At 41.1% G+C, this 20,518-nt stretch overlaps 2 protein-coding genes across 2 annotated transcripts in view; one reads left to right on the forward strand and one right to left on the reverse strand.

Annotated features, from left to right (window-relative positions):
• rbm28 (RNA binding motif protein 28) overlaps positions 1 to 20,518 on the reverse strand; it is an 895,251-nt gene that overhangs the window by 506,182 nt on the left and 368,551 nt on the right. The window lies entirely within an intron of this gene.
• The window catches only part of LOC308091787 (voltage-dependent calcium channel subunit alpha-2/delta-1), a gene marked incomplete at both ends in the record, with an annotated part of 157,911 nt that overhangs the window by 119,061 nt on the left and 18,332 nt on the right, over positions 1 to 20,518 (forward strand). Inside the window, 7 exon segments of the mRNA XM_080437508.1 lie at positions 7,576 to 7,636; positions 8,890 to 8,981; positions 14,321 to 14,402; positions 15,166 to 15,228; positions 16,219 to 16,322; positions 17,677 to 17,763; positions 20,442 to 20,509. Of these exon segments, the coding sequence (XP_080293634.1) occupies positions 7,576 to 7,636; positions 8,890 to 8,981; positions 14,321 to 14,402; positions 15,166 to 15,228; positions 16,219 to 16,322; positions 17,677 to 17,763; positions 20,442 to 20,509 (557 nt within the window).

The following is a 20,518-nucleotide window of genomic DNA, read 5'->3' on the forward strand; positions in this document are numbered from 1 at the left end:
GGGTCACTGGCAGTCTGGCACAAAATATGGAGTGCTCCTTGGCTCTGGATTACTAAATCAGTGTTTTCTTTAAAATTGCTTCTTAAAACTTGCTTTTATCAAAAGGCCTTTACATAAATGTTATTGTTTGATTCCTTTAATGTTCTTATTTCACACTGCACTTTATATTTTATACCAACATGTCTCACCCCCAAAAGTCATATTGTGACTTAGTGACCAAACGGCAACTTGTCAAGTCACATGTTGACACTTGGTCATATTTGTCCCAATAAGTCACATTATGCCTTTTGGGGGTGAGACAGGGTTGTTTATACACGTTATGTTGTTATCCTGTTGTTGATTTTATTGTCTCCGCCAGGCCGAAAGGCATGGCGAGAGAGTATGTTTTGCCCCCTGTCCGTCCGTCCGTGTGTGTGTGTGTGTGTCCGTCCGTGTGTCCGTCATTCTGTCATTTTGTGTACAGCTAATCTCCGGCACCGTTGGCTTGATCGCAACGAAACTGTGCACACACACTCCCTGGATGCCAGAGCAGAACCTCTGCCCCAAATTTTTCAAATTAGCCTTTTATAGCGCCACCAGGAGGCCGCTTTTTGCAAAACACACTTCTTGACAGTACTCCTACAGATTTTATCCAAACATCACGCAAATCAGTACACAGTATCTCTATAGTCATGTGATCAACACGGATCTGTCCAATTTTCCATATTTCATCCTGATTGGCTAAGGTTGGCTTCCAAAGTTTGCAGGATTGCTCCGTTTTCAACAAAATGCCTCAAATCATGAACGCAGCTTGCGATTTCCGTGAGATTTCACACACACATTCCCACTAGGCCGAGGAAGAAATGCCACTTGAAAATGTTCAAATCAGCCTCATGGTGGCGCTATAAATGGACGATTTATGTTTTTAACTATAACTGCACCGATCTGCATGAAACTTTGCACGCACACTCCCTAGAGGCCAAGGAAAAACAACTGACCTGCATTTTTCACATTTGCCTTTCATAGCGCCACCAGGAGGCCGACTTATGTAAAACACATTCTTTGATATTAAGCCTTCAGAATTTATCCAAATTTCACGCACATCGGTACACTTGATCTCTATAGTCATGTGATCACGATGATGTGATCACGATGGATCTTTTAAAAATTTCATATTCCATCCTGATTGGCTAACATTGACATCTAAAGTTTGCAGGAGTGGCCCGTTTTGAACAAAATGCCACAAATCATGAATGCAGCGTCCGATTGCGACACTTTGCACGCACATTCGCACTACATTGAAGAACAAATGCCACCCTTTTAACATTGCCCTACTATAGCGCCACCATGAGGCCAATTTTGCAACACTTTTCTTTTTTATATTACTCCTACAAATTCAAACATCATGCAAATCGGTACACATATAGTCAAGTGATCAAGATGGTTCCATCCAATTTTTCATATTCCATCCTGATTGGCTAATTCCGAACATTGCTGCCCCACAATAACCTACCTGTCCTGGCGGAGACCTGTGCTCCGAGGAGCACTTTTTCTAGTTTAACTTTATTTCATTATTTCTCCAGTTTTGTTCACTTGACTTTGCTTTTATGTGTGCTCTAAGTGTATTATTTATAGATTGCATGCCACTGCCAACACAATGCAATTGCTGATAGAGTATGCCATGTTCACCTTAGATATGAATGATTATGTCCCCTTGCCCTTGAGTGTGACCTTGTCCTTTGACCTTTTCGATCAAACAGTTAATGGTCTCACCAGGACAGTGTTCTTGTGTTATTTTGTTCAAAGACCAACAAACAGAAACTGGACGTTATGATGTCATTTGATGGCACAGTGTGAAGTCATAGACAGCAAAGCATTACATAATTGCAGAGTTGTAAAGTAACTAAGTACATTTACTCAAGTACTGTACTTAAGTACAATTTTGAGGTATTTTTTACTTTACTTGAGTATTTCCAATGTTCTGTACTTTTACTTCTACTCCACTACATCTCAGAGACAAATATTGTACTTTTACTCCACTACAATTATTTGAAAACTTTAGTTACTAGTTACTTTGCAGATATAAATTATTATATTATAAAACATGCATTAACCACTTTAGCCCTATTGTATACATAAGCTATTTGAAAATAGCCGATCTACAAGCTCACAACGCGTCGCATCACGTTGTGACTCGTGAGCTTTCAAACATTTGCGTTGTGAGCTTTCAAACATTTTAGTACTTTTACTTTTGGTACTTTAAGTATATTTTGATGCCAATACTTTTGTACTTTTACTCAGGTAGCATTTTGAACACAGGCCTTTTACTTGTAACAGAGTATTTTTATATTATGGTTTTGCCACTTTTACTTAAGTAAAATGTCTCAGTACTTTTTCCACCACTGCATTGAACCAATTAAAAGCATTATCAAGAGCTTGTGACTAGATAGTAACTACATTGGATCCATTTGAACACAACAGGCAGAAAAGTAACGTTTTTAGACATACAAGGTTTCAGCGAAGATATGCCGTATGGTGGAGAAAGGGAGCTGCCGAGCTGGACAGGCGGGAGCCACCCGGCCAGGTCTTGAGAGAGAGAGAGACGGAATGACAATGAATCTGCCCGTAATGTTTTATGTGAAGTACATTGTTTCAATCCTGTGCCAGATTTTCGGGACCCTGCCGACACTCAGCCAATACGATGATGATTTTTGCAGACAGCGCTGCAGCACGACTCCGTGTGTGTTTTAATGTCAATGTTTAACCCGTTATGACCGGGGGAACGCATCTGTGTGTTATTTTTTGATTTCTTTGGGCTATTCAAAAATAGCAGATCTACAAGCTCATAGCGCGGCACCGAATGCGGCGCTATGAGCTTGTAGATCTGCAATTTTTTTCTAAATCGTGGAAACTTTGTGCAAAACTTTGAATATATGTTTTAAGACGAACATTTTTAACTCAGATCTTTGCTTCTGGGGGTCCCTGGAACAACATATTTTGAGATGGGGGTCCGCGGCCAAATACATATAATTTTAGGTGGTCCTTGACATGGAAAAGTTTGAGAACCACTCATATAGCGACATGCGTTTTTCAGAAAACTTTTAGGATTTAGAAGACATTTGTAGAATTCCCCAGAAGATTTGAGTTACAAATGTTTGCTTTAAAAAAATATGTATATTCAAAGATTTGAACAAAGTTTCTAGATTTAAAAAAAATAGCATATCTACAAGCTCATAGCGCGGCACTATGTGCCATGCTATGAGCTTGTATATCTGCTATTTTTGAATAGCCAAAGAAATAAAAAAATGACAGAGATTCTTTCCCGGTCTAAATGGGTTAAGATGTCTTTGTTTCGAGAGAGCGGGCAAATGATGTCCAGTGACACTTTCACAAGTGTAGAAAGTTTAGAAATCTATAAGCAATTGAATCAATGGAGTGAAAACCAGAGCCAGAGAAAGCAAAGCACGGGATGCCCAAGACATTTAAAGTCATTGTGAGTTATTTTGGACATGCAGCATTGCATGTCTATGCTTGTGTCCATTTCCTGTTGTTTATTTCCAGAGTAGAGATTTTTTTTAATGCTGTGGCTCTGTAGGAGGCTAGGTGTCAATAAGAGGGTCGATCTCTGTGTGTGTGTGTGTGTGTGTGTGTGTGTGTGTGTGTGTGTGTGTGTGTGTGTGTGTGTGTGTGTGTGTGTGTGTGTGTGTGTGTGTGTGTGTGTGTGTGTGTGTGTGTGTGTGTGTGTGTGTGTGTGTGTGTGTGTGTGTGTGTGTGTGTGTGTGTGTGTGTGTGTGTGTGTCTGTGTATCCAAAGTGTGACCAAATTTGACTGGGAGACAGTCATCTAGAATTTTTTCATTTGAATTTTTTCATGTCATATGAAAGCAGGGAATCATAGCAAAATAATATTGGTTAAGAAGATAGTTTTAAAACTACAGCTTATAGAACTGAAGTCAAGTTAAAACTCTTAAGTAGAAAAAACACCACTTGAATTAGCGGTTGCTAGCTCTAACCTTATATCTTAGCTACATGTTTATGCATTTATTTCATATTTACATGTCGATTTAAAGGGATATTTCACTTTCAAAAAAACTTTTGGTCATTTTATCATCTACTCAGGCCTTTGTGAACCCCCCAGACAGTTTTTAAGTTGCTTGATTCATTATTTAGATATTTGAAATTCATTTTATCAGACACGCCCCCTTCCTATACAAACCCATTGTAACTTCAAACTTCATTTTAACCATGTTAGATTCATCAAAAACACCCGTCCTTGGTTCTGGTGACTCACCCTGCCCTCCTAATGCGTGAGGGGGCCGTGTTTTTCCGATTACTTTTTTATTGTATTTTATTTTTTTCATTTTCCAAAAAATATATAAAAAATTGATGAATCTAACATGGTTAAAATGGAGTTTGAAGTTACAATGGGTTTGTATAGGAAGGGGGCGTGTCTGATAACATGAATATCAAATATCTAAATAATTAATCAAGCAACCTAAAAACTGTCTGGGGGGCTCACAAAGGCCTGAGTAGATGAGAAAATGACCAAAAGTTTTTTTGAAAGTGAAATATCCCTTTAAGCTCTGACATTTATGTCACACATACAGTACTCTTGTTTGTGAAGAGTCTAACTGGGCTATTAACTCATTTTGGATTTTAAAAAGTTTTTCTGCCTTCCTGAAGAATGGGCATTAGCAAGATGACTGTCTCCCAGACAATATTTTTGTCACTAATGTTGCAAACCACAAGTACTGCACACACTGCCAGTAGACCTCAATGCATTCTTTTCACATATGTTTTATGCTTTTTTGGGAAATATTTAACTTTAATTTCATAATAGAAGTCAGTGGGGCCTCAGATCCGGCTGAAACCTGGCCCACATTTGGAGTCAAACGTTCGTAGATACTTCATAGACGGCTGATGTCACAGGCTGGCCACATAAAGTCCACAGAAAGAACCACATGAAGGATTATGATTTCCGAGTTTCACGTGATCCAATTGTTTAATCACACTGATCTCCATGATGGGGCGGTTTTATTTGAAATAGGAAAGATTTCTATTTCCCTTCATATACACTGGAGCATATCCTTGCTTTATCCTGTTTGGTTCATGAGACTATAGCCTCTCCCTCTTTTTTCTTTGCCTTATTTTTTGTATTGTTTGTGGTGTATTGTTGTGTTAGGTCACGGTGTAGTTTATTGTGTTTTCCTAGTCTTTTTCTGGGTTGTGTACGTATGTTATGTCCTGTGTGTTTGTTTGTATTGTCAAAGAAAAAAATAACAAGAATAATCACCTCTGATCTAAGTGAAGTGAAGTGAGTGCATGCTCTTATATAGCTGTGATAGGCTATATGTAATGTCTTATGGAATACAAATTTGCATCTTGTAACCAAATTATGTGCTTTCTGTTTTCATTTTTCCCTCTGCCCCTCCTGTCACATTTTCTCTTCATCTCATTCCCTGTCTCTTTCTCACACACACACACTCTCTCTCTCTCACTCTGGGGTCACTGTAGATCAAGAAGGCAAGTATTTCTCAGTCATTTTATTCCCTTGTGTCCTCCTACTGTAGCTCTGTCTGCACTCTTTATCTTTACCCAGCACCTCATATCTGTCCATATAGGTCTGTGTGTGATTTGTGAGTGTGGCACACCAAAGCCTATTGCACGTGGTTCTCAAAGTGGATTACAGGGACTCTCTGGGTTCCTTTAGGGGGGTTTAAATTGACCCCTACGAGTATGTAACTCTGACAGTATACAAATGGAACCAAATGGACCCTAACGGGTCCATTTGGTTCCGTTTGTATTCTGTCAGAGTTAAGGGGAGACCTTGAAATGTAAAAGTTTGAGAACCACTGGCCTATTGTATACTACTGTGTGCTGTGTGCCTTAGGGGTGCAATGTCATCATTGATTTGGGGTGGGAAAGTTAAACTTGATGTTCTTTTTTTGAACCCATTAAGACCTGGAACGCATCTGTGTAATTTTTTTATTTGAGCTAAAAAAGCATTATTTTACACTTTGGCTATTCAAAAATAGCAGATATACAAGCTCATTGCGCGGCACCGAGTGCCGCACTATGAGCTTGTAGATCTGCTATTTTTAAAGAAAATGTGTGCAAATTAATATATTTATATTCTTTTAAAGCGAACATTTTTAACTCAAATCTTTGCTTCTGGGACCCCCTGGAACAAAATATTTTGAGATAGGGGTCCGCGGCCAAATACATATCATTTTGGGGGTCCTTGACATGAAAAGGTTTGAGAACCACTGATATAGAAACATACGTTTTTCAGAAAACTGTCGGGATTTGGAAGACATTAGGTAAGAATCGCCCTCAGGTCTTAATGGGTTAAATAGCCAACAATTGCAGATCTACGTAGATTGGCTATTTTCACTATTTTTGGGCATCATCGTTGTATGGCAAGATATAAATGGTTAATCAGTCAAATTGATTTAGTCGATTACTTACTATCTTTTATATTATTTTTGTGATTCATTGATGGAAAAAAAAAAGATTTATAAACAAAACATTTTCATCAATTGATGGAAAAAGCAACCTGTAGAATAATTTCTAAAAAAATAATTGATATTTGCATCCCCTAGTGTGTACTGTATGAACAGTGTCTATGAACACTGACATTCCCCCTAAGTTCTTCATGGCCAGTCATGGCCATGAGTAGGTGTGACCAGTCAGCACCAACCATATTACGTTTTGTCGCTGTCAGGTGGAAGCCTTGTATGTCCAAGGACGAACACTGAAGATTTTGGCGAACCCATGGTCTTTCCTCTAGCACCACCATTAGAACCCATGGTCAGGCCAAAATGTCCACTAATCTAATGGGTGGTGGTTGCAAGATGGACCATACTTATTTTGGCAACCTTGTGGTATTTCCTCTAGCAACAGACACTCATGCATGCACACACGCATGCACACATACAGTACAGTAATTCTGCCTCTAATAACAATTTCTAATTGCCCAATTAGCCCAACTAATTCCTTTTAGGGCAGGCTCTAAGGTCAGCTACCTCTTATGTATAATGTATTTACCATAATCACACGGTGGCCATTTTGTGCCTACGTCTTACGCAGATGTGCGTGATCCCAAAACCTATACCACTTGTGCAAGGACGCGCTGTGATTGGCCAATACGCTTGTGCAAGGACGCACTGTGATTGGCCATTAGCGACTTTGAGTGGCAGTTGGGGCAAACGCTCTTGCCAAAACATGATTTACTATTCTGTCCCTATCGGTACATAACTCGAAACGGCACTGAGTCGGCCCAAGCGAACTTCGCAACGTTCGGTGGTGCCTCACATGGCTCAAGTTCGCTTGAGACGGCGCGCCTCCGTCGCGGTCCAAAACTATACGGGCTCAAAAAATTGCCTGCAGTTGTTGTAGGCAGAGGCACTTCCACGTTGGCCACAGAAGGGGGACGTGGTTGTAGCACAAGTTGTATAGGCTTTAGTATGTCACCTCAGGCGTGGGGTTAGTATAACGTAAATTCAAAATGGCTGCTGTGTGAATATGGTCAATAATGTACAACTGTTTGTTCTCGTAAACGATGACTCAACCCTCTATATTTCTCTGTTTTCTTCAGCCATGGAAACCATGCAGCTGGACAAATTCGATGAATTTGGTCACACCTTAATTGCACCCAGGTAGGAGAGCTGCACAGAGACTACATACTGTATCATCCACATTGTGCTGCAGCACAGGAGAATGTGAGGGGCAACGATTGAGACAAGTCAATGTTGATGCTGTACATGTCTTGTTCACTATGCAAGATTCACCTAGTATTAAAACCCTTGGCTAGGAGTTAGGCAACATTAAGGCACACAAACAACCACGGATTGATGCAGACAATAACTGAGTTTATTACCCAGACGAAATGGGAGAAAAACATGAGGGAATATGCAATTTGGCTAGAGAAGATGGCTGCTGGCATAGAGAGAGAGAGAGAGGGAGATAGAGAAAGGGTGAAGCCAGTTCTCGACAGAAAGAGGGGGAGGTGTGAATTAGGATGGAGTTGGTTGGATCAATTCCAAATCACCTGTAACAGAAATGAGTGAGCCATTAAAAAAAGTAAATTTCTTCAGACATAGCTCATAGGCACTGAACATTCCTGAATAAACTAGATTTTACAGATGCTTCAGTTTTGAATAAAAAAAAGCTCTCAACTCAGTGTGCAACATTTTGACATGCTCTCACAAACCATATAACAGGTGTGTTTTCTGAATACTTTTCCTTTTTTTTAGGGTGGTGGGGGGCGGATTTCACTATACTGTACACTGCAAAAGACATTTGAAATGTAGTCCTACTTGAATTTGACTTTCAGAAGCCCATACAAACCCTGTAAATGTATCATTCTATACAGTCAATTATGTACTCTATGTTCCTTGTTAATCCATTTAGACCGGGAACGCAGCTGTATCATTTTTAAGATTTCTTTGGGCTATTCAAAAATAGCAGATCTACAAGCTCATAGCGCGGCACAGAGTGCCGCGCTATGAGCTTGTAGATCTGCTATTTTTGAAAAATCGTGAACATTTGTGCAAATCTTTGAATATATACATATTTTTAAAGCGAACGTTTGTAACTCAAATCTTTGCTTCTGGGGATCTCTGGAACAACATATTTTGAGATATATATATATTTTTTTATATTCTATTTTTTATATTCTATTTTTTACATTCTATTTTTTATATTCTATTTTTTATATTCTATTTTTTATATTCTATTTTTTATATTCTATTTTTTATATTCTATTTTTTATATTTTTTATATTTTTTTATATTTTTTATATAATTGTTTATTTTTATGTTTAATGGGTTAACCCCTGCAGTGCAGGGATAAGATGGCTGTGGATTTGAGCAATAAGGCGCCGCCAATTTGAATATGTTTGTTTGTACAGAGATTACTGCAAAGGGCTGAAGGTGTCGGAGAACAACACACAGTTTCTCCTCGACTTCCACCAGTTCATGGATGGGAACACTCCAGAAGCATGTGAGTCATATATCCATGTTATTGTTTTTGTGTGCTACATACAGAGACCTCAGTTCTGATGTCAGCCTACATTACCATGATTATAATACCGCAAGCCCACACCAAGGTCAATATGAACCCTAAATCAATTTCCCCTCCATCATTATGCATGTGATTGTTTGGGTGTGCTGTTATGTTATTAGTCAGAGTGGTTCTTTGCCACTGGGATGCCGCGCTGGTCATCCTTCTGAAGGTCAGCATGGTGTTTGGCTCTGGTGGGAAAAAGTACTCACATGTTTTACTTAAGTAAAAGTATCAATACTGCAATGTAGAAATACTCTGTGACAAGTAAAAGTCCGGAATTCAAAATTGACTTGAGTAAAAGTACAAAAGTATTGGTATCAAAATGTACTTAAAGTACCAAAAGTAAAAGTACTAAAATGTTTGAAAATAGCAGATCTACAAGCTCACAACGCGTCACGATGCGACGCGTTGTGAGCTTGTAGATCGGCTATTTTCAAATAGCCTAGGTATAAAATAGGGCTAAAGTGGTTATACTCCAGTAACGTAAAAGTACCTCAAAACTGTACTTAAGTACAGTACTTGAGTAAATGTTCTTAGTTACTTTACACCACTCATGGTATTTGGTCATTTGATTAAGGCTAGCCTCCTGAGCAGGGGGTGATCTCAGCCTTGATGGACTGAGTTTCCTAGAATCCCTGCAGTGCCATCATGCTCCTGCAGTGACTCATAGTGTTTTGATTTGTCTTCGTCTAATGGATATCACCGATCCATGTGTTTCATGCTAATGGATCTAGGTATCCTTGTGTTGTTCATCAAGGTCAAGGCATTGTCCTTAATGCTTAATGCAATTCCTGCTGCTGGTTTGAGGCATGTGCTCTTGTGGCCGCGTTATTATTACACACAAGTATTGCCGCTGTGGGGCAGGAACCTTGCATGTTCAAAACAAAAATGCTCAAGAAATGGAAAGAAATAACCTGGGTTCCAATGGATCCAATGTAATTATTTAGTCGCAAGCTCTTGTTGATACTTTTTATTGGTTAAATAAAACACACAGACAGACTTAAAGGGTAGGGTAAGTGATTTTCTTTGGTTAAAATAGGTGTTAAATAGCTCTATATTCTGATAGTACTCATTGCTATAGAGCGGGGGTTTTCAACTGATTGTGAACCAGGGACCACCACCCTGATTAAGAATCAACCTGGGGACCACTGTTGTGTTGGGTGGGGATATGAGCTAAGATTAGTGCTTTGGTAACACTTGCTATGCATGCGTCCCATGTCTATACAGTACATCCCACTGTTTGTCAACCAATGGTCCATGGACTACAGACTCGTGATTATATATTAATCCATCAGGCAATCCGGTACACTTCCCCTTCTTGAGATTCTCCCTTTTCTGGGGAATTTCTTGACCTCCGACTTCCCAGTAACTGACAACATTTACATGTCATCAGAGGTCAACAGGTCGATAATATGCACTGTTCCGTGGAACAAGAAGAAAAAAAACATTTTGTAACATGGTCAGGGACCACATGCAATACCTTCACGGACCACAAGTGGTCCACGGACCACCTGTTGAAAACCCCTGCTATAGAGTGTTTGTTCAGTAACAGGAGTCTCCATGTCTCTCCAGCTCTTTATTACACAGAAAACGCATTTTCAGGTCAGGATAGAGAACTCAGTCAGGATACAGATTAAACAAGTGAAATGGGAAGTGATGACACAAATAAATGAGCAGACACAATTGGAACTGGAACACTATAGTTCTCCCACACAACTATCCTTCTCCGTTCTCTACACTGGCTCCCCGTAGCGGCTCACATCCAGTTTAAAACCCTGGTGCTAGCCTATAGGGCAGTGAAAGGAACAGCTCCTTCTTACTTCCGGGCTATGGTCGATGCTTACACCCCTGCCCGACCACTGCGGTCTGCCACCTCAGGGGCGACTGATTGCCTCGTCGCTCAAGGGTCCTTCTGGCCGATCTACATGGTCACGACTTTTTTTCTGTTCTGGCCCCACAGTGGTGGAATGAACTCCCCACTGATGTCAGGACAGCAGAGTCACTGCCCATCTTTCGCCGCAGACTGAAAACCCACCTCTTCAGGAAACACTACCCTTCCTCTTCGCCTTGTCTGCTTGCTGTTAACTAGTTGTACGAACTCTTGTTTTATTATTGTATTGTTTTATTGGATCTTGTTTAGTTGATACACTTATTTGTTTTAGCTCTTGCTCATTTGATTTTGCTATTTGTATCATCTGTTTAAGAAAGTAGGTAGCTGATATATTGCACTTTTACCTTAGTGCTAGGTATACTCTTAGTTGCTTGTTTTAGCAGAAAATGCACTTAGGACTTCTGGTGATTAGTAGTTTCGTTCCCTACCTATGTTGAATGCACTTATTGTAAGTCGCTTTGGATAAAAGCGTCTGCTAAATGACTGTAATGTAATGTAATGTAATCTATAAAAATGAAGCTGATAAATGGGTACTCTCTCCTGATTGGCTGACATTTTGTAACCTTCCTGAAAATGTATTTGTTTATTAAAAAGCTGGAGAGACGGGGAGACTCCTGTTACTGAACAAACACTATATAGCAATGATTACTATCAAAATATAGTGCTTTAACCTTTTAACAAAAAACTTTTAGTTTTAAACTTTCAACCTTTTTCAACCTTATTTTTGGCATGTCATTGTATATGATATTTTTTAAAAATATTATAATTAAGCCTGGACAGCTGGCATAACGGTCACTTAGGCCCCAATGTAGCCTGACAGCGCATGGCGGGTTCGAGTCCCGTTCCCGACGATCTTTGCTGCATGTCTCTCCCCATCTCTCTCTCCCTGTTTCCTGTCAGTCTCTACTGAAAAACTATAAATAAAGGCCAAAAAGTCCCCAAAAATATATTTAAAAAATCACCCTGTGTGAAGTGGGCGGTGTCTTGCTAGCTAATCACAATACTGAATGGAGTCGATCAATCATGTACAAAAGATAAATACATTTATTGAAACACTCTTTATGATGGACGAAACCATAACTTGAAAAAAACCAATTTATGTTTTTTTTCAAGTTATGGTTGCTTATATAGGGCTATGCACATGTGTCATGTGACACTGGCCAATCACAGTCCTGAATAGATTGTGATTGGCCAATCACAGCGCAGGATAATTGTACAAATTTCCAAACCTCACTTTTAGGGGCGGTTTCACTGCCCAAGATATTTGTACATTTTTCCAAATCTCACTTATAGGGGCGGTTTCACCGCCCAAAAAATGTTATATATTTCAATTATTGTTGTTATTTTTTTGAAAGAAGCCGATCTACTGTACAGATCGGACGGATGGAATATGGAGATACAAGGTTTCTGCCCAAGAGCGACGATACGTTAGTCAATCTGTTACTCAAAGCCACTTCCAGGCCCTGCATGGCTGCAAAAGCCTTTTGGTCGTTAGGAAACAGCTTTGCCTGTGGATATAAAGTAGGTAGTAGTTGTTGAAAACAAGCTCCCCTGACATCGGGGAATAACTCCAGACCTAGGTGTCATCGCTAACCATCCAGCGACACCAGCCTATCCATCACTATGCAGCACCTAACACCTAATCTAGAGACGTCTGGTGCTTCCTCAGAGAGAGTTGGACCTCTCTGTCTGCATGCTTTCCTAACTATGAGATCAGACTGCGTTAATTCTGTTGTGCTTTTATTTATCCACGCGAGGGTTTTTCGCTGAGCCTGCATGTTTTATTTCTTAACCCATTGAGACCGGGAACGCATCTGTGTCATCTTTTTGATTTCTTTGGCTGTTGAAAAATAGCAGATATACAAGCTCATAGCGCGGCACCGAGTGCTATGAGCTTGTAGATCTGCTATTCTTCAAAAAATCGTGAAATTTTGTGCAAATCTTTGAATATAAAAAGCAAACATTTGTAACTCAAATCTTTGCTTCTGGGGGGTCCCTGGAACGAAATATTTTATATCAGTGGTTCTAAAACGTTTTCATGTCAAGGACCTCCCAAAATGAGGGACCCCCCCATCTCTAAATATTTTGTTCCAGGGACCCCCCAGACGCAAAGATTTGAGTTCAAAATGTTGTTTCAAAAATATTATGTATTCAAAGATTTGCACAAAATGTTCAAGATTTTTCAAAAATAACAAATCTACAAGCTTGTACCGGATCTAGATCTAGAGCTTGTAGATCTGCTATTTTTAAATAGTCAAAGTAATAAAATATGGATGAAGTGGTTATACACAGATGCGTTCCCGGTTTAAATGGGCTAAGCCTCCTTTCCTGAGAGATCACTCACATTCACACCTGGAAGCTGCCCTTAATGCAAGCATAGACTTCTACTGCTGGCCACCGAACAGCTCCACTGGAGCTGTGGGGAAAGTTCAAAGTCCCGATGGCAGTTGTTAAGGAAGATATTATTCATTCACTTTTTCCTGGCCGGATTTTCGCAGCCAGTCCAGGGATTCGAACTGGCTAGCTTCTGATCCCTAATCTTTTGGCCCGTCACCGTCAACGTTCCGCGTCAGTGACGTCCCTCACCACCTTCTCCAACTTCATCGCTAGTCCAAAGCGAAAGGAAACCGCACACTGTACTTATTTCATGTCAAAAATAAAGGGTGCCAATTAGACAGTGGTGGGAAAATATCTCAAATCTTGCACTTAAGTAAAAGTATCAATACTGCAATGTAGAAATACTCTGTTACAAGTAAAAAGTCCGGAATTCAAAATGTACTTGAGTAAAAGTACAAAAGTGTTGGTATCAAATGTACTTAAAGTACCAAAAGTAGGAAGTACTCATTATGCAGAATGTCCCAAGTGTCCCAGTACAAGTTTTCAAATGTATAAAATGTGTACAAATCGTTTGAAAATAGCTGATCTACAAGCTTCGACGCATTGTGAGCTTGTAGATCGGCTATTTTCAAATGGCCGAAATGTATTTAGGGCTGAAGTGGTTAATGTATGTTTTGTTATAATATTCAAAATCTACAAAGTAACTAGTAACTCAAGTTTAAAAAAAAAAATTAGTTGAGTAAAAGTACAATATTTGCCTCTGAGATGTAGTGGAGTAGAAGTAAAAGTATAGAGAAATGGAAATACTCAAGTAAAGTAAAAAAAAATCCTCAAATTTGTACTTAAGTACAGTACTTGAGTAAATATACTTAGTTACTTTCCACCACTGAAATTAGACCAAACATATTTTAACTATTTTACTACCTTGGCTATACTGAACTAACCTAAATGTCATCTCATCTCGCCTCACCCTCACTTTGTATCACACTTTCGTTTTTGAAGTGTCCATAAGATCAAACCTTTATCTTATTTTGGTTTTATTCTCCAGGTAACGTGTCTCTGGTGAGCCGGCTGATCCTGGACGCGGGGCTGACCGCCGATCTGGTTAAAATCTGGAGGGAGCAAACACTGTACGTTTCAATCGCTAATGATTGCTGCGTCACTCACATACTGTTACTGTAGACTGTAACTTGAGAAAAGTCAAAAGTGTGAGAAATCCTTGTTTCCCCCGTGTTAAATTCTGAATGAATTCCACCAACCTCCCCAGATGCAATCCAAATCTGCAGTGAACCCGTACTCTGACCTGATCTCCATATCGCTGTACTGTGTAGCTCAACTCGCACATATTTCACAAACCATTTGCTGACTGACTGAACCGAGAATTGTAGTTTTTTTTTACTGTGGGTGGTTTCGGTCATGCTTAACCAATGAAACGTGAACGTGATGAAAGGCGAGGCGTAAAATGCGCATCACACCCAAAGCATACCGAGCCGTGCCAAGACATGTTGTTTAGAGACAAAAGTAAAATAATTAGATCAACGTGTTTCCCTATGGTTTATGTCTGAAATCATCTGTGAAAAATATGTGGCCCTGGCTGCTACGCACACACACACACACAACACAGATGCACACGCTCGCACACACAGACACACTCTGTTCAGCATTAGAGATGTACAGGCAAAACGTCTCAGGGAATTAAACCATTTGTTTTGAAAGTAATCTCCAGTATGTCTTTTAAGCACGACCATGCTGCCTTCACAAATATGGACACGCTTTCCAATATCACACACGCACGCACGTGAGCGCGCACACACACACACACACACAGACAGACAGACACCCTGTCTTTTATTGACTTTGATGTCTGATTGGTGTTTTCCGTGTTCTTCTCAGGGATGGGATTGCGGCCAGGTTCGTAGCCACAGATGGCGGGATCACCAGAGTGTATCCCAGAAGGTAAGGCTCAGTTTCTCTCTCTCCGCAATCTACCCTTCCAGTTTTTCAGTTACTGGGAACCCGCCGCTGTTTGTTCTGGCGGCACGAGAAGGCAAGTCGGCTAGCTCGCAGTCATAACTGCGGCGATGGTGTGAATGTGCGAGGTGGGAAATACACAGTGGTGGAAAAAGTACTGAAATTCTTTACTTAAGTAAAAGTACCAATACTGCCGTATATAAATACTCTGTTACAAGTAAAAATCCAGAATTAAAGATTGACTTGAGGAAAAGTACAAAGGTATTGGCATCAAAATGTACATAATATCATAATTTATATCTGAAAAGTAACTACTTTAGTAACTAAAGTTTTCAAATAATTGTAGTGGAGTAAAAGTACAATATTTGCCTCTGAGATGTAGTGGAGTAGGAGTAAAAGTACTGAAAATGGGAAATACTCGAGTGAAGTCAAAATTCCTCAAAGTACAGTACTTGAGTAAATGTACTTAGTTACTTTACACAGGCCAAGGCTCTTTAGACAGGAGCTCGTTTTGGCCACCGTTCTCGCCCACTCTGGTGGGTTATTATCGAGAATGTCGAGTTTTATACATTTTCTAATTAACCTCGCACAGCCCAGACTTCGGATCAGGTCCCACAGCAGCAGCACACAAACTTAAGCTCATTTCCCCCCGATTTTCCCTCTGTACTACTCTCAGCTCGTTCCGCTCGGGTTGAAATACAGCATTCCAATCAGAGATGAATGGATATTTCTCCCAAACTATAAAACATGAAACACAATCTGTTTGTGCTTTGACTGGACGGGGTCCATGTCATATATCCAATGCGTATGGGTGTGACCGCCCGTTTTGATGACCACAGTTTTGGCTTTAATACGCGAATTTAAATTGTTCTAGATAGATTCCGCTTCAAACACATCTGTCGTGTGTTCTTTATGTCTATAATGGCTCGTATATATTATATGTTCCATGAGCGTTTTTTTTTTTTACTCTTTCAGCGCCGGGGAGGAGTGGACCGAGCACCCCGAGACGTACGAGTCCAGCTTCTACAAGAGAACCCTGGACAATGACATTTATATTTTCACGGCTCCATATTTCAACAGTAGGTTTTCGCATAGCTTTCTGTGTGCGTGTGCGCGTGAGATAAACGTACATTAGCATCTTGTCCCCGTCGGACAGAAACCTTGTGTTGCCACATTTATTGTCTCCGCCAGGCCGAAAGGCATGGCGAGAGTATGTTTTGCCCCCTTGCCGTCCGGCGTCCGTCCGTCCGTGTGTCCGTGTGTGTCATTCTGTCTGTGTACAGCTAATCTCCGGCACCGTTGGCTTGATCGCAGCCAAACTGTGCACACACACTCCCTGGATGCCAGAGCAGAATTTTTCACATGGGTCTTTTATAGCGCCACCAGGAGCCCAATTTGTGCAAAACATTTTTTTTGACAGTACTCCTACAGATTTTGCCCAAAAATCCCGCAAATCCGTACACCGTATCTCTATAGTCATTAAACAAAATTTGTCTTTCAGATTTTTCATATCCCATCCTGATTGGCTAAAAATGGCTTCCAAAGTTCCAGACGTGCTCCGGCCCACAATAACCTACCTGACCTGGCGGAGACCTGTGCTCCGAGGAGCACCTTTTCTAGTTTTTTTTTATATATAAATGCATTATTTAATAGCCTAGTTCATCATAAGACAGTGTTGCGCAAAAGTAGAGAAAATTGGCGATCTGTTATCTTTTCTTATTCAATTTAATGTTTTTAATGGTGGTTAAGTCCGTCTGTGGGTTTTATAATTACTTAACTAATGAGAAATAACAAGAGTTGGTGACTAAATAACAACTACGTTGGATCCATTTGAACACAGCTTATTTTTTTCCATTTCTTTGAAAAGTAAAGTATTGGACATACAAGGTCTCCGTCTTGACAGCGACGGAATCTTCGGCGTCTGGCCCGAAGCCTATCCTTCTCTGTCATTCCAACTTTAACTGCCAGTGATCGCACTCTCGGGGCATCTCCAATACCCCTCTCCTGTTCCTCTCTCCTACTCCCTCTGTGTCGTCTGCCCGTCATTCCCACCCTCTCCCTCTCTCTCTATCCCTGTACTCTCCCTGTCATCCCCGCTGATGTTTCTAGCAGACACCACCGGGGCGGGAGGGAGGGAGGGAGGGAGGGGGGGGGGGGGGGAGCGCAGACTGTCTTCAGTGGTAACACAGCAATAGTTACACTTGACTGCATTAACACATGTGCTGGCTTCATGGACCCTGCTCGCTAACGCGAGCGCACGGCGAAACGCAAACAGATAAAAACGTTAAAGTTTGTAGAAATTCTTTGCCGAAGCAGAGCAAATCAAACGCTCGAATGTTTACTGCTTGCTTTGCCTCTGATTGATGGTTTTAGTGAAAGCACAGCTGCATTCATCATCTCTTTCCCCCCTTGTCTTTCTCTCCGCTGGTGCAGAGAGCAGGGAGTCTGGCTACGAGTCAGGTATTCTGGTGAGCAAGGCTGTCGACCTCGACATAGAAGACGTTAACCTCAAACCAGCAGGTCAGTCTAAACTAATGACCATGTTGAACCATGTCTCACCATAATGAATACAAAATGAATTTAGAGAGATTAACTCATTGACTGCCAGAGTTAAAACATCATCTATGGCTGCCCTTGCCAGCGATTCCACCCGCCGATCGCTTTAAAAGACGTAGGGGGGAGAAAAAAAAGTTGTGTTGCCGCAATAATCCATTCCATAGTTGTGGGTAGTTGGCTTACTTTCGCCAAAAAGCAACAGAAACAGAGTGAAAGCTATTTTTCTAAATCAAATAACAAGGAAGTGAACGGGCAGTTTTTTTTGCAATCACGTGATTTGCTGCTGCTTTGCTTCTCTGGGAGTCAAATGGTGACTCCCAGATTGGCGAACGGCGCCATCTAGTGTTTTTATACAAGCTCATAGCGTGGCACCGCGTGCCGCACTATGAGCTTGTAGATCTGCTATTTTTTTTAATTTATTTATTTTTTCCAAAAAACTGTTTGGATTTAGATCTTTTTTTTTTTATGGCCTCAGGCCTCAATGGGTTAATATTCTACACAAAGTATGGATATGGACGGGGTCCGTCCATACTCTCTGTACATTTGCAACAAGCATCAGAACGTACGTACGCATGTACAGAGAAATACCGGAGAGGAAACTTTAGGGGGCAGTAGTGATCCCATGCAAGACTGACTGCCACATTGAACAGTACATAGCGAAGAAGAAACACACCCGGTGCTGCGAAACACTAGCCTGGTATCCAGCCTGCTTCGCTACGTTCGGTGGACTTTTTTTTCTCTCTTCGCTTCTCAGTCTGGAAAGCCTCCCATTGGGAGGTTTTGCAGAACTACACTAGAACTACATATGTTACGTAGTCAACGTCGTTGCTGATTGGATGTTGTTCCAACGAATGAGAGTAGCGTTAGGCAACCTACTTCATCAGCCAGCGCCACCCTCCATGCTTTTCACACTGTTGTTGATAAATGTATCGCTAGTTCGAGACTCGATCAAAAACCTATGGTAAAAACTAAGTAAACACTAGTTTGACATGTCAGATTCAGTAGTACAAAAAACCTGCCGGCTGTGTGGGGTGAGCTTACTGAATGATAGGGGGACGTGTTTCACATGTTTCACTCTGAGTCTGCAGTAGCTGCGCATTGGAATGACGTCTCACTGGTGCTTTGACGCGCCCCGCACCACAGACCAATCAGAAGCCACGGCATGACTCAAGCCGTTTGGCATGTCCCGCCTCCCTTGGAGATAGGAGGCTTTCCAGACTGAGAAGCGAAGAGAGAAAAAAAAGTCCGCCGAACGTAGCGAAGCAGGCTGGATACCAGGCTAGCGAAACACAGTGCTAGGCCCAAGCCCCCAGACCCGAGTGGGAGAAGTGAAGCGCTAAAGTCATGGTGGCCGATTCTGGTACTGCAGCTTACCACAGCTGGGCCCAGATACATGAACGAGCAAAAACAGTTTCGACCAATGTGCTTGACTGACGAGTCGTGACACAATTGCGCATGCGAGTCGACTTGAAATGTTGCGAATGCGCCCCGCGACGTCACCGTCAACAAACACGGAAGAAGGGGTAAAAAGCAGTAAAAAGAAAGCATGCACTGGCTGAGCAACTCCATAGAAGTGAATTTCCGGTTTCCGCTCTAGTTCTTTTTATACCTCTATGGCTAGGCCAGGCGAGTTTCTGAGCATAGGCAATCTAGGAAGTTGCCTAGGGCGCCACCTGCTGGGGGGGAGCCAAATTATTTAACCACAGAGGAAAGGGTGCTAATTTGTAGCTATTCTTATAGGCTAAAGGTGATTTCTCAGTCATATATTGTAGGATGTTAAAGCTGCAATGTTTCATATTTCGTTTAATCAGTATCATGATAGTGACATTATACTGACATGACGATCTCGCCTTGGGTGCCCGCTGCCCGGGATGGCCAGAGACGCCACTACACTAGGCAGTTTAAGTGCAAAACGCATGTGAAATTTGCAGTCGTACTATCTAAATCTGACCATTACAAAAATTATCTGTTTCCCCCACTGTATGTGTGTCCGTGACGTGTACAGCTATTCTCGGACACAGCTGGACCTCTCGTTGTCAAACTTGCATGTACACTCCCAGTAGGCCAAGGAAGAACCTCCACCCCAATGGAGAAATGTTCAAAATATGTTTGTATCCACCGTGATGCATCCGGCATTGTCAAGCGTCTATACGAATACAATTGGCACGTGTTTGGGGGAGGGAAGTGTGTGTGTGTGTGTGTGTGTGGGGGGGGGGGGTATCAAATAGTGTAGTATCAAATAGAATAGAATGGGCAGTAAGGTACAATATGTACATCTACATAGAATGTATGCACTGTACATCTATGCATTAATTCTATGTACTGAGGTGTTTGTTTATGGTCTGTTGCTTCTGTCATGTGTTAAGGCCGTGCATGTGACTGAGCATAATAAACGCATAATAATCCTTTCCGATGCTGAAAGGCTTCAAATTAATAATAATGCATTAAAAAATTTATAAAACGTATAAACTACAAAATAACAAAAACAAAAGCACAGCCTAGCGGACTAACCTCAACGCGAGCGATGTGGGTCTGTGTTGGCAGGCCCACAATGACCTTCAGTCCATTACAGAGCGGAATTCCAAAGATGTATATATACATATATATGTTAATACTGTAAGTTTTCTCATTTTGTTTTGTAGTGGTGGGGCTGAAACTCAATGTCACGTCCTGGATGAACAGCTTCATAAATGCAACAATGAAAGTGAACGTGAGTCAA

The sequence above is a fragment of the Gymnoscopelus braueri genome, assembly GCF_963280865.1.
Source record: "Gymnoscopelus braueri genome assembly, chromosome: 9".
Taxonomy (NCBI): domain Eukaryota; kingdom Metazoa; phylum Chordata; class Actinopteri; order Myctophiformes; family Myctophidae; genus Gymnoscopelus; species Gymnoscopelus braueri.